Genomic DNA, 14,805 nt, shown 5'->3' on the forward strand with positions numbered 1-14,805 from the left:
CTTTTGCTTTTTGTCTCTCCCCCTCTCTCCTCTCTTTTCTGCATTTTCTCCCATTTTCCTCCCAGTTCTCAATCCTTCTTTCAATTTTTTCTCATTCCTTTCTTTTGCTTCCCTCCTCTTTTATTTTAATTTTACTCCTATTCTCTGTTGTAGAACGCTTGGTATATTTGCGAACACCCTTATGTTAATTTTTCCAGAGGTGTAAATGACCTCCGATGTTAGGGCGCCTAGTAAAAATAAACTCATTCTACCCCAACCTTTTTTTCTTCATTTTAAAACAACAACTTAATTTGGGGAAAGGCCGCAAAAGGGAACAAATCAAAAGAGAAACCCGGAGTGTTTCGGGTTTCTCTTTTGATTTGTTCCCTTTTGCAGCCTTTTCCAAAATTAAGTTGTTATTTTAATATGTGCTTTTGGCTGATTAAGTATTTCTTCATTTTTTTAAGTTTTACTTTTCTTCGCCCTATTCCTCCCTCCCCCTCTTTTCACCCCATATTTATTTTTTCCCCCTTTTCCTCACCCTATTTTTTTAATTTCACGTCTTCTTTTTTTACTTTTTACTATCCCTCTTCTTTTCTTCGTCTCTTTCTTCCGACCTTACATTTTCCCGTAGTTCCTTTTTTATATTTCTCTCCACGTTTTTTTTTATTTTGTATTTTTTTTCTCCTCTGCGCGGTATCACAGCTTCGTTCCAGATGCGGAGCGGTGACTCGATCTGGCGGTCAATTAGAGGACTGGGGTCTCGCGGACGCATCCACTTGGCGGTGCGCCGCTTCCGTTTGCGGAGAAAGTCAGGCACTAGGGCAGGCGGGGCGGGGTGGGGGGGCACCCGAGTCATAACCTAGGACGGTCATCCGAACGAGCTTGATCGCCGCCATGGCAGGGCGATCGGGCGATCCGTCCGTACCTGGTCCGTCCGCGGCAGGATCGAATCACGGGCATGCACATTATGCACTACATTCCGCTGATTTATGCCCTCTCCGTTTATCTCTTTTCCATTCAAATTTTAAGTCGCGCTGTCACCAAGCGGCGGGAAATCCTCTCTCGAGACCACGCTCGAAAAGCGCGTTTTCGCGCCAAATTTGGACGGTGCCTCCAACGACCGCGGCCGAATGAACTGAATTCGGCGTCACGTTAGCCCGAAGCCTCGTGCATCAGCTTAGGACAGAGAAAGGTTATGTTGAATTTTTCTCTATCCAAAGGAGTGTGTATACAAAACGGAGTCATTTACTTCCTTCATTCATCGCCCCTGCGTACGGAGGGGGGAGCGTGATGGGGAAGGGGGAAGGGAAGGAGAGAGGGTTCGCGAGAAGCTCTAATTCGACAATGATACTGCTAAGACGCATATTCCGGTTTGAGACGGTGCAGTCTCCTTGTCAGTATTGATTTTTAAATGGAAAAATACCCATCGTCTTCCTGGTCTTCCGAGAAGCAAAAACAATTGTACCGTTAGTTTACTAATATTTATGTTATTTTTCTTGTTTCAGGTAAGATCGCCCATCACTGTCAAGTTCCATGTCACGTGTTGATCGGAAGATTTACTTTAGGGGTTTATCGGTATCTCTCTATCGTATCTTGATTCTTTTGGTGAGTATAAAACGATGGTAATGTTTATATGTTAAACCAATTTTCGCAATTCAATGATATCAAATAAAAAAAAGTATTCGTCTTAAGTCTGCTTTAAATAAATCTCCCTTACATTATTTTTCATTCTTCTTTGAATAAATAAAGTGATAAAATGCGCACATAAAGTTGCAAATTGATAATGGCTTGGGACTTAAAATGTTTGGAAAGATGTGGATTCGCATCAGAGACCGGGAAGTAAGGAAATCCAATAGATTTATTTTTATCCTTTATTCTTCACACAGTTCTCATAAAAAAGTAATGTATTCAACAGGCTTCTGAACCAGCAATAAATGTACGACCCTCATGCGTCTTCGTAAATTAAAATATTCGAAAAAATGTGTATAGCCAAAGTCAAAGTAAAATTTCAATTAAAACGCGATTAAATACAAAAAGCATTGCATGTGTCATTTGTCTGCATGGAATGCTTCAGAAATAAACCTTTTGAAAAAATAAATGCATTAATTTGTACACCCGTGCCTCAAGATTCACTGGATCTGACTTTGTTTCACTTTTGAAAAAAATTTTAGTGTTAAAGCTGTATTTTCATCCGAAAATTAAGTTCAATGTTAAAAAAAAAATTAGGAACATTCTTATATGTGGACTAGTTTACAGTCGAGTGAACATAATTTTCTTTTGCGCTAACATTGTACCTATTGTTTTACCACAAAATTGCTTGTATCCTGGAATCAATGGTAAGTTGGGTTCGGTTAGGTCACGCAACTAAACGAACTCTGCGGCAATGCGTGAAGTATCACGCAATTTGAAGGCGCGCGAGATCGGGTTCGTGTCAATCGTTTCTCATGGGACAGTACTGTTTTGTAGATGATTAACTTGGGATTTCTGTAAATAATTTGGATAAATCTCAATACTGTTTAGCCGACAGGTTCAGACAATATTTCAAAACCTGAAACTTTAAAAAAATTGACCATATTATTTTATTTCATGATAATGAAATATTCTATAATTGGAGGAGGTGTAGAACAGATGCTCTATCCTCCTTTCCTCTTCCACTCATTGTTTTCCCCTCTGTCTTTTTTTCCAATATATGCACCTTAGATTGCATATCGACGTGAAAACTCCCAAACCACGCATCTCGGTTTGCGACGTTGCAGACTTCCTGCCGTATATCATTGTTTAAATGGAAAACTGCTTTCTGTCTACTCTTAGAAACTTCCGTAATTTTTCTTCTCTGTCTGCAGTGAAAATTCTATGAATTATTCATGGATTAATGTTGATTTGTCCTCTTTAAGAAAAGGAAAATGGAGGTTAAGATTTTAAAACACTGCAAATGAGATACGTGGTTTTGCAGTTTCACCGTCGGTACAAGAGGTGTCACGTACGTATACAAAGTACTCATATTCAAACTAGCCGTCTTGATTTTCCCTATAAATTTTTTATTCTGTTACATCTACGTGGTTTCAAAAAAGTGCATGCGCTTAATGCATTGCATCACAAACGTGGTTTATCCAGTTTTCTGAAACCATTGATTTTGTAACTCAAGGGATCGATTTTGTTTGAAATCTCAGCAAAATGATGATTATCCTAATTTCCAAAATGGTTAGTATTATTATTACTTTAAATTATTTACATCTTGAAGTATTTGAGTTTCATGATGATTTCTATATTGCTTAGTGCTTCAACATTGGTTCACTCCCCTACTTTCACGACCCGTCCCCGAAAATTCAACGTTCCTTATCCTGTTTTCAATCATCGGCGTCAATGTACCCGAGAAGCCGGGCCCCAAATGCTGGAGAGGACATAAAAATGACTTTCTCTGGCCGGCAGTCGGGAGCGCGGACCCGGAGCAAACACGAGTCAAGATTCCACGTTTTTTAAATGCTCGAGGTCACCCACAACTTGGCGGGAGACGTTCCGCTGAAATAAACCTTACCTTCGTGTAACCGCTCCGCTTTGGGCAGCGCGCTCCTCACACGGAAGATTTAAGCAGGGAAATGTACCGGGAACCCGGCTCGGGCGAGGGAAGGTTCCTGCACTTCCGCTGTTGCCGAGTGAGCCCCGAAAAAGACCCATCCGATCAAGGAAATAAACAACGGGAATGCTGTTCTTGTAGAAAAATGAACAATATGGTCTCGTTTTAACGCAGGAAAACCCATCAGCCAGAGTTTATTTGTTTTTTGTTTTTTTTTTTTTTTTAAAAAAAATTTAAAATCGATGTCATTATATTTTGGGTCCAACCCAAAAATGCAGGTTTAAAAACGCAATTAGAAAAACATTTCAAGTTCAGAGAACTTTTCAGACGTTGCTCGAAATGTGTAACATTTTCCACGATTTTGCAGGAATGCACATCATTTTGGATTCTCCACCCTCGCTGAAAATGTCCAACTTTAATGACCATTCTTGTACCTAATTAATTGAGAGAGGTTAACGAGACTTATATAAATTTGTAATACTTACTCTCTATCTCCTAAAAAGAAAGAAAAAGAAAAGAGAAAAAAATGAGAGAAAATTAAGTTTAGTTGAAATATTATTAAGTTTATGTTATTTTAATATTTTTTCATGACAGTGTCTCCAAAAATTTTGAGATTTCATTTCATTTTGGCCTCTAAAAACTTAGAAAAATGAGGGCAACAAACTCCGTCGAGCCGCAAACGGACTCTTCATCGACTTAAGTAAAGAAAATAATGAATGTTTTCTTATCTTGTCTCGGCTTTATTTGAGAAATCGATAGTTTATCGCTGCCGTCTCGCATCTATGTTGCGCGCTTCGATTATTCCGAGATTCGGAGAGGCCGGGAAATTTGAATTTTTGCTCGGTCCTCGCCCCGCGGCCGCTCTTGGCGAAAATTGTGTCCGCTCGTGTTGTTTTCCCAGAGCAATGAGACCGAGGAAATGGCTCGACGCTCAGTGAGCCCATCCGTGAGATTTTCCGGCCCGTAGCATCTTGTCACGTGCCAAGATAGCCAGTTCGAGGTAGTAAAATCCAACTGTACTTGACAAGAAAGTCCCTCTAAAGCTTGGCCGGAACGATGCCTCTGATCAAAATCCATTCTACGCTGTGGGATATACTCAGCTATCTAGAGTGTAAATAATACGGGCTGAGGCTACTTCCGCCTAATAGTTAATCTATAGGTTCAATACAGTGGCAAGGCGGGAATGATCGATTATTGGTATTTACTCATTTGAAGCCATGATCTTATTATTAAGGCTCCCTGTTTATCGATCTCTTTCTATTGATTTAAATGGCAGATCAATCGATTTATCGCGAAGCACGCTACGCCACTGCTAGGTTCAATATCTGGCCAATATAAACTGAAACTTTCCTTCCGTACGGTTAACTTTCAAAGTAGCGAATAAAAATCAGACCCGTTCGAGAAAATTTCGGCAATCATAATGAAAAAATTTATTCCTCATTGTATAATTACCCTCGATTGACGGCATCTCTTGGAAGAGTATGCATGCACTCCATTGTTCTTTAATATTAATACCTTATTGTTAGTTTTAGCAGTTCTGAGCGTGAAGCACTGAGTGCTGAGCACTGCAAACGTATGTACCTACCAATCATTAATGTAGGTCCAAGATTTATAAAACCATACCATTGTAGGAGAAAGGTCGGGTAGAAACCTAATTTGGGCGTAAGATAAAATTACCGTTCAGTTTTTGCCGTATTATTGCCGAAATAAAGAATCAAAAATTCTAACTCCTCCATATCGGCGAACTTTTTCGAACTTTATCGAAACTTCGCATAGAATGCAACTGTTTTTGTCCAAGAAGAATCCTACGTTTATTTTCTGAATTTTGCAATTTTTTTTTTGCTAAGAATGATTCCTAAGGCTCCTGCGCAGGAGCTATACACCGTTGTTTTTCGTTACAAAGGTAAAATCAGACGAGATGTTTCACTCGATGCTATATACCGCACACCAATTGCACCACGCCTGCAACCCTGGGCAAATCACCTTATATTATAGACGTACTTGAATCAAAACAAACTATAACCATTCTGACTTAAGCCTTTGAATCCATAAGGATACATGCAAGACAGTGCTCATGTCCGGACGGATATAGTTCCTTTTGATTTAAAATACATGTGTTCAAATGGGAAATTCCGCTTGACGACATCACATGGCAGCAAATTTTCTCACTTTCAAAGCTGTTTTCCCACAATTTCCAATACCTAAAAAAATCATGAAAATGAAAAATACTGCGAACGCAGCTCGGTAGGAACTCTCAGATGAGGCAATAAAAGTTCTTCGTGCAAATTCTCCATCGACTTCGAGTACAAAATCGCGACACATTTTCCCGCGCACGAGCAAGCGAATCCATGACCAGCGCAACTGAACCATCTTTATTCGCTACCCTCCTCATGTCCGGAACTCCCGCTTGATGACATCACATGGCAGCAAATTTTCTCACTTTCAAATCTGTTTTCTCACAATTTCCAATACCTAAAAAAAATTATGAAAAGTACTGCAAACGCAGCTGAGTAGGAAATCTCAGATGCTGCAATAAAAATTCTTGGTGCAAATTCTCCATCGACTGCGAGTACAAAATGGCGGCACATTTTCCCGCCTACGAGCAAGCGAATCCATGACCAGCGTAACTGAACTCGCTACCCTCCATGTCCGGAGGCGGTGGATCCCGGGGCCAGTGAGCGACGGAGCGTGAGGCTCTTCGGAGGGACCCTCCCGTGACGTCACGGGCAGAGGCCTCGGCGTCGGAGTAGCGGACTGGTGGCGCGGCGGCGGGCGGGCGGGGGCCGGCGGCGCGTGTTTCGGGCGTTTCACGTTGCCCGGCACGTGGCGCCGCGCCTCACGTGGGACAACGGATCCATCGGGCCCACTTGCTCGCACTCTCCCTGCATCTTCCCGCTTCCCGGGCCTCAAAGTCTCGCCAGTCCTCGCCGCGGCAGTTCCGGAAAAGCGTCTCGCGCCACCACCAAGTGCACCCCCGAGAGGATTACCCGACGGTTTCTGGCTTTTCCGCCCGCCCATCTCGTAATCTCCTTCCTCTCACCTTCCGCCCTCGCGCTTTCTCAACCCTCTCCTCCTATGCACTTTTGGATACCTCCAGTGAAACTTCTCGTGAGCGGACACCCCCGGGAAACGGCAATTTGTCTGGATACATAAAAGTTTGACCGAAAATTGAGTGTCGAACAAAAAAAAAACAAACAGCGTCTGTGGACACTAATGTGGAGCACATTGTGACGGATTTGTGTTGCGTGTGTTGAACCGGTGTGTTTGTTTGGACCTTTGACCTGCGGGGTGTCGCCAGCAACACGCTGACCAGCTTTGATTCGACTCTCCCGATGGAGCGATGGATGCCGAATATATCGGTCAACACACGTACCGAATTCTAACAAAACTTTATTGAAAGACGAACACACGTGTCATATATCATTCCTTTACAGTGAGCAGTCGAACATGTTGTTTGTTTACACGCTTACGACCATGTGACCAACTGGTTCTTTTAAGTTTAGTAAACGTCTCAGCCTATTCGGTTTCTGATTCAATTGGTATTTTCAGGTCTTATCACTTGTGCAATTCTACATCGGTGAGGCCTTATTGAAATTTTTCTGCTCAGTTTTATTGGAGGTTTGTGGTGTAAAGTATTTCCGATTTCTTCTCTCTCAGCTAGTCGTTCTGTTTGTTCAACATAGTTATTGGACACTTTGAACGTCCAGGCTGGCATCCTGGTCTTATGTGTAGATAGGAATTAAGTGTGTCCGTTCACGGAAGTTTCACTGACATCCCTCGTAAGACTTCTATTTGGAGCAGTTTCATTAGCATCTATAGAGTGATCGCATTCATGCAAAAGAGGTCTATCTGCGTTAGGGTTTTTACGGAGGAACCTATCTGATTCTATGATGGGTTTGAATTAATAATTTTTGATAGGAAGATGGATTACCTGAAGCTAAACAGACGCAACACGCTTGTCGTTAATGAACGACTAACACTAAGGCAAGGATCAGTCTTGGTCTTCCTGCAATGCTCACGTCGGTACGCTTATTTCGTGAAGTTCTGTCAACGTCTAAGGTGCAATATGTAAAAGAAACCCATCGTAAACTATCGAGAATGAGTCTTTCTTTAAAACTCCGTACCTATGTACATAGACCTCTTTTTGTGGATGCGTTTATTGCGTAAACAATTAGGAAATGGTGTCACGAGGACTTAAGTAGCAAAGAGTTAAAGATCCAGCAACCAATTGCGTTCCAGGCTTTTGTCTGTCATATGGAAGATGACTTAAAGTCACAATAAGATAGTCTTACCTTCTAGTGTGAAACTCTATAGATCGATGTTGTTCAGACACGCCTCCAATATAATGACGCTACACCTGTTAGATCATCCTTAACGGCGTGTTTCAACACAGAGATGTAAATATTTCAAAGAATGTTACATGTTTTGACATCTTTGAAGCTGTAAAGACAAAATCTACAACTGGATGATCGACCTATCTACTTGATTGTTGTATTGTGGCATATGGTTGTGCTCAACCAACATTTTGTTTGAAAATTGGAAATCCTACTGTATGTATGGAAGAATTCAGATTACATTAAGTCAAAGCCCCTTCATTATATTGCATACGCAACTTTCACAACTATTGAGAAGGAATTGATACACTTTAATGCTTGCACAGATGCAACGCATTAAGATCTGAGGCATCAGAATTGATGGAAGTTTCTACACAGATGTGTCATTAGTAATTTTGACTTTCTCTGCGGAAAATATTTTTTCTTTCAATTCTCTCGCATGGAACTGGGAGATGGTTCAGTCGGTTACTTTCGTAGAAAATCTTTTTCCATGATTTCAGCAGCCCAGGAGGAGAGTTGATTACTCATTTTCGAAGCTGCACTTCAGTTCAGTTACTATAACATTAGTTTTTCGTTGAAAAGTTTCGGCCTCATCAAGGAAACGGATTTTTTAGCATAAAGAAAAAGTATGCGAAGATTCTTCATACACCCTGAGGTATTTTATTCGTTCCCCCTTTTGTCGTTACTTTGCGCATTCCGTTCATTTTCATCAGCTTTCTTTTGTATTTTGTTTTATTTTTACGCTTTTTTGCATTGAGTCTCAACGAATTCATGGTTCATTTGACTACATGCAAAGATTTTTCAATCAGTTCCAATGTAATCCCCTAAATGAAAGATCCCTTATTTATTGTTTGATAATATTATATTGAGTAACAATTTCTGCTTGTTTGGGACCTTATCTATCATTTGCATTGAATGAATCTGGATAAGTAATAAACGATTTTTTACCCGCTTCTTCTTGGTATATCTCTAGCCGGAGAAGTATCTATCATTGTATTAACACCTGAAAATTTTAATTGTAAATAAGCTAAGAATTGTTAGCAGACCGGCGAAAGTAGATAATGCATTGATAGACAACCGATTGTCAGCATAGAGAAAAAGTATAAGAAGAAGCATAAAGAAAAAGTGCGAGATTAATTGGAAAGTCATCACACTCAAGAGTCGCATGGGCGATTCTTGCAAGTGGCAACAATGCTTTCCGTCTATCTAAATCTATTATAAATTGTTGATTCCGTGTGATTCGATGCTTATCAATTGTTCAAAAACGATCAAATGAACGAAACTTAATGTTGTCAACTTCAAAAAATCGTCAGTAACCATTATGAACAACCGATCGATAATTTGAACAAACAAAAGCGCAACAAAAAAGTAAATCGATAAACGACTCATCACTCAACTATATCTCACCTTAAAGTTATCGCCTTCTATTGGCGAAAACGAAACTTCAACAATTGACGAGCATGCTAGAGACAATGATTCCACACAAAAAAGGGAGAAAAAGAAAGAAAGAAAAAAATCAAATTTACCGCGTCATGGTTGAAACTCGCACAATGAAACAATCGCATACTGTGAAAAAGTATGATTGACTGTATTATATTTGCAGTGAGGTTTCCTCATGCGTAAGAAAGCAAATTTACTACCAGCTAAATCATACAATCAACAGACCGTTATCAAAATGGCCAGAAAGTAAACTCCAACTGACCTACAAATATTATATGATTTAACGGATCAAAAAGGGCCCAAAGACACTTTTTTAGTGTTCGATTAAATATTCACCACAAACGGTGGTTTTTTTTTTTTTTTTTTTTTTTGGCATTCCAACATATAAATCGAATTTTAGCAAACGTTGAATTTTGGAATCATTAATTTGGTATAATGGGTCACTAAACCATGTGTTTTTTACTTAATATTTCGAAAGAAGTAGAAGAGTAGATTGCGAGGTGATTTATCCCGTTTCTTATGGAGTCAGAATCCTGGACAGGCCCGCCTTAAAAAAGTCTGAAGACTTGAAGGAATTTCCAAAGATGTTTGTTAAAATAAAACGTATTTCAACGTGGAATTTTTGCTTGTTTACTCCAGATAACATGCATGAATATCAGACAGTTAATTTGGAAGATATGGCTTTGGCTTTTCTATTGTTTTCTAGTAGAAAAACATTTGGTGCACGCGGAGAGGCCCGTGCTGGCTTCTGATTGGTGCTGAATGACATCATTCGGTTCGGCGCGAAACCGCGGCGTTTTAAATTTGCGGAAAAGTTGCGCTTTTTTAACTGCGTGTTCCTCGGTTTCTGAATTATTTTTTCACGTTTTTAATGTTTGCATCGTGTTCTACACGTTATTTGCATTTGGATACAGGTATTCGCAAGTCAAACTCCGTTCATGGTTTAGTGACCCATTCATACAACTGCGATTGCACCGAAAGTGTCAGTTCCAACCATAAAACGTTAAATTCCACTTTTTTTCTACTTCTTTTACTTTATCTCCTTTTTCCTCTTGTCCTTCCTTCTTTTTTCCCGGTGCATTCTTCTTGACGACTCGACCAGTCCGACGAGATAGAACCCCCATCTCCAACCGTCGAATTCTCTTTTCAGGACTCTTTTCCCATATCCCTCGCTCATCGGCCCACGTTCCTCGCCGAACTTCCCGACGAACTCGCGGGACGCAGAAAGGAACGCTCAGCCCGCCCGTTGTGATAAGTGTGCGCGTCGGCGTGGAATCGGGCGAAATCCCATCGAAATGAAGAAAGACGCTTCCCACAAATACATCATCGACCGATACTCCACCGAGCTCCTCATCACCAACGATCATCTCATCGAAGAAACACTCTGGGCTTTCGACTGCGGGCATTTCATGAATGGATAGACGCTCCGACCTGAAAAGTGGCTCGAAAGAAATAGATTTAACATAAAGATATATCTATATATTCGAAAAGAATTAATTGTGTTTAGTCTAGTTTTTAGTTTAAGTGCGTGTTTCTGTAGTCATTTAGTGAGATAGCAGCAAAAATAGGGAAAACCGAGGGTAGTTTGGACCGGTCCAAGGGCTCAGCCATGGGCACGGACATCGCCGGCAACTCGTTTCGCGTCGCGTCTCTGTCCCACCAGCAGCAGACGATGATCTCCTCGTATCCATGGCAACAGCATCACCAGTGGAACTTCACCAGATACGAGCCCCACTCCAATCAGACGGCCATCCAACCACCGCCAAAACGATATCTCTCCATCGGTGAGTTTCTTTTTATAGTCTGATGCCGCCTGTCTATTAAGACACAAAAACTGGTCTTTCGGGGTAAATTTGGTAAAGGGAGCGTCATTCGGTTCAATATTGGTGAAAGGGGGCGGAACCTCCACGAGGAAGCAATATTTGCTTGAAAAAGGGGGTACATCCCTAAAAAATCGCGGAAAACGCCTCCAAAAATTGACACCCACCCCCTCCCCATCAACCGTAACATTCCGAGAACTACGGCTCTACCAACCCGGCCCCAATGACGCTCCTGCTTTAAAAACATTGAAAATTATTATTTGAAAATTGTACATTGAAACTTATATTTTAAGAGATTTCAAGAGGAGGACATTTGAGCTGTAGGTAATTTCTGATAGAATTTTCCGTACTGTCACAAATCAGGAGCACTAGCATAGAGGAAGGCAGCACGTGGTGGTCAATCAAGATTTTGGCCATATTGACGAAAATCGTGACTGGCATTGGCCAAATATATTCATGGCGTCCCCAAAACTCCAGTTTGTTGTGGAATGGACTCCCAACGTGAGTTGAGCGCTCTTATACGCATTTTTTTCAAATTCCGTTCTGATAATTGGAGCTCATCTCAGAGACTCACCCTTCATAAGTGTATTTTGTATTCTTCGCAGAATATGGTCTTCGCAACTTCACCGCATCAAGCATGCGCATCATTTGATAATATTTCCTCTCTCATTTTTATCATCCAACGTTTTGTCCGAGTGTTTTGAGTGCTAGGCATTCTTTCGTAGTGGTATCAGTTCAGTAATTTCACTTGTTGACTGTTGCGCACTCTATAGGGCAGAACGTTTCCTCTCTGCAGAGTTGGTGGCGCGGTTTTTCATCCGCCAACCCCGGCTAGGATTTTTCCCGACTCTAACCTCTGCAGCTACTGAATCGTTACGTTTCATCATTGCGCCTAATTTTATGCCAGCTCCTGCAAGGTAATGGAGATGTTGCATGTGTGAGGAATTTGCGATTTGACTGTTGATTCTTATGTAAAAGTTGGCGAGAAACACGATGGTGTCATTGGTTTTCTCTGAAATCAACTCCCAAGCTCCAAAAAAGCTCTCAAGTTGAGGCCAAAATGGAGGGGATATCCCACGCTATCCTGAGAGTCCACCTCTACACCAAAACAAACTCTCCATGCAAAGATATGCAAATACATTGACAGGGCTGCCACCTTATTTGGGGACTCTAAACCTGAAATCACGGCAACCCTGTCAATGTATTCGCTGCCAATCTCAGCATGGAGAGTTTTTCTTGATGTAGAGGTGGACTCTCAGGATAGCGTGGGATATCCCCTCCGTTTTGGCCTCAACTTGAGAGCTTTTTTCGAGCTTGGGAGTTGATTTCAGAGAAAACCGGTGGCACCATCGTGTTTCTCGCGAACTTTTACAAAAGAATCATGAGTCAAATCGCAAATTCCTCACACATGCAACATTTCCATTGACTGATGATTTAAATCGTTGACCCCTGTAGGGAAACGCCACGCACTAAAATCACTCAGGTCCCTCGGATTTACTTCAATTGCCTCTTCTTGTCAATCCATTATTGGAAAAATCAGCCGTTAACCAGCGTGTTCTACCATGTCACAGTGCACAGGCTTAGATATGAAGAGAGAGGAGAATTGTTCAAATGAGGCAAGTGTCGCCTCTGCAGCATCAACCCACTGCCAACTGTTTGATCCGAACGCTCCTTCTACTTCGATGTCATCGAATAGCCGAAACAGACGCCGAAACAGACGTCATAAATTTCGACGAGGTATTACAACTATTATTATAGTCTTCGTCTAAATGGAGGTTGGACTCAGTTCGCCTTCATTTAGCCGATTATGCAACAGAATTCCTCTCACGTTAAAATAGTTGCCTCCATCGATTTTATCAAATCCACCCGCCCCGCATCATCGGACGGAGGAAATGAGGTAAAAAGCAGGTCTGCTGAAGACTTCGTTCAATTACTACGCTGGTAATGGGTGTGTTGCGAGGTGCTTGGGTTCTAGAAGTCTTCAAGGACAGATCATTAAATTCATAAGCTTCAATTTCTTGAATTTTTAAATTATTTGAACAAGACTGTACAAATTTTCCTGGCCGTTCGTTGTTTTTCAATTTTATATCGTTGCAAGCAGAAAAATTTCGTAAAATGGTAACTTCTAAATATTTTTCGGAACCTTTAATGTATACAACAAAAAGATTAGTACGGAAGAGGAACAAAAACAACCTTATAACATTATCTTTTTGTAAAATTATAAGAGTGTTGTTTTTACACTTTACACTGAACATTAAACACAATCTTGACTAACCGTAGTGATTGGGATGGGGATTTTATGAGTAACCCTTGAAGCAGAACCAAATTTATTTCAGTTATAGAATGATTATCTGACTCCAAAGTATACTTAGCCATTTATATATCAAAGTCCACTCTGCCAGTCGGAAGAAGGACAAATTCATGAAACTGCTAGAAGAGAAGCGTTTCCTCCAAACTGATTCTTGCATAACCAAGAGGGTGAGTCCACCTAATCGTGTGGGATTTTCAGTAATTTTGAAGTACTCCACTTTGACACGGACAAATCGGGCCAATTGTCTAGTTTAGAGTGGATATTGACCCATCAATGAGGGATTTCCTATAGTTGTGGAACTGTGGACTGAGTGTTGCAATCGGAAGGAAAACTTCGAGTATGTGTAGATGAAGTTATGTCACCGAGCTATACGATGCGTCGATGCATCACAGCTCGTTGATACATTTACCTCTGACATGTAGAGAGAAAACATTTCTGATCGGTGCTGAGTACTAAAATTTGTCGAACTATGAAAGTCAAATGTTTGGAAACGTAAAAACTGTGTGTTGAAAGAGCCCTACTTATTTTTGCCAATTATTTGCGATGATCAAGTTTCGAAATACTAATTTTCTGGGATATCTGCGAATAATTTTCCTCTGATTTCTCAGAGAATTTTTTTCGCAATCATATATAAATTATCTAAAAATTTCTAGAGAGAACATTCATATCTCCTCTTAAAAGCACACTTTTTATCGATAAAAACTCTACGGATTTTCCGGAGAACGTATGACAATTTCCTTTCCAATTTTTCAAGTATTTTTATTCGCGATTTCATCCGAAATATCTGACAATTTTGAGGGAAAACATCCATGATTATCCCCAAAAGTACACATTTTGGAAAAAATTTCCAGGAAAGAAAATTTAGGGAAAAATTTGGCAATCCTCAAATGTTTATACACGGAAAAACAACTTAGCGCTGAGCCCGAACACTGCCGTGCCTAGGAAAAACGCCGTATAAACCTTCAAGCGTTGCCAAATTTCTGTCAGCAAATCACGAATTTTCGGGAAAATGTGTAAATATTTTTCTTCCAATTTTTCAGATAATTTTGTTTGCAATTTTACCTGAAGTTCCTGAAAATTTCAAGGAAAAACATTCTTAACTTTTCTTAAAAATAAACATTTCACCGAGGGAAATTTGGCAACTCTCGAATGTTCGTACGGCGGTCTTCCTTAGTACGGCAGAATACTAAAGGTAAAATAGGGTCAAAGGGCTAAACACCACTGCCTGTAATTGGCACCGTCCTAACTAAATTGAAAGGGCTCAGCGCTAAGTTGTTTTTTCCGTGTGCAGTGTTTTTTCTTAGCCCGATAATACAGGGTTATCCAAAAGTCACGCACCACTGG

General features: G+C 40.7%; 1 protein-coding gene across 4 annotated transcripts in view; it reads left to right on the forward strand.

Annotated features, from left to right (window-relative positions):
* Pdp1 (PAR bZIP family member Pdp1) overlaps positions 1-14,805 on the forward strand; it is a 274,442-nt gene that overhangs the window by 151,680 nt on the left and 107,957 nt on the right. The window contains exons 1-2 of one of the 4 annotated variants that reach the window (XM_072300360.1): positions 6,464-6,549; positions 10,481-11,114. The exons of 1 other annotated variant lie outside the window; for it this stretch is intronic. In XM_072300360.1, coding sequence (XP_072156461.1) covers positions 10,940-11,114 — 175 coding nt within the window. In that variant the 5' untranslated portion in view covers positions 6,464-6,549; positions 10,481-10,939. Of the gene's footprint in view, positions 1-6,463; positions 6,578-7,961; positions 8,546-10,480; positions 11,115-14,805 lie in introns of those variants that run through there. 2 more of the 4 variants (XM_019058766.2, XM_019058765.2) reach the window with 2 other exon arrangements.

This window comes from Bemisia tabaci, chromosome 5, assembly GCF_918797505.1.
Source record: "Bemisia tabaci chromosome 5, PGI_BMITA_v3".
In the NCBI taxonomy this organism is placed as follows: domain Eukaryota; kingdom Metazoa; phylum Arthropoda; class Insecta; order Hemiptera; family Aleyrodidae; genus Bemisia; species Bemisia tabaci.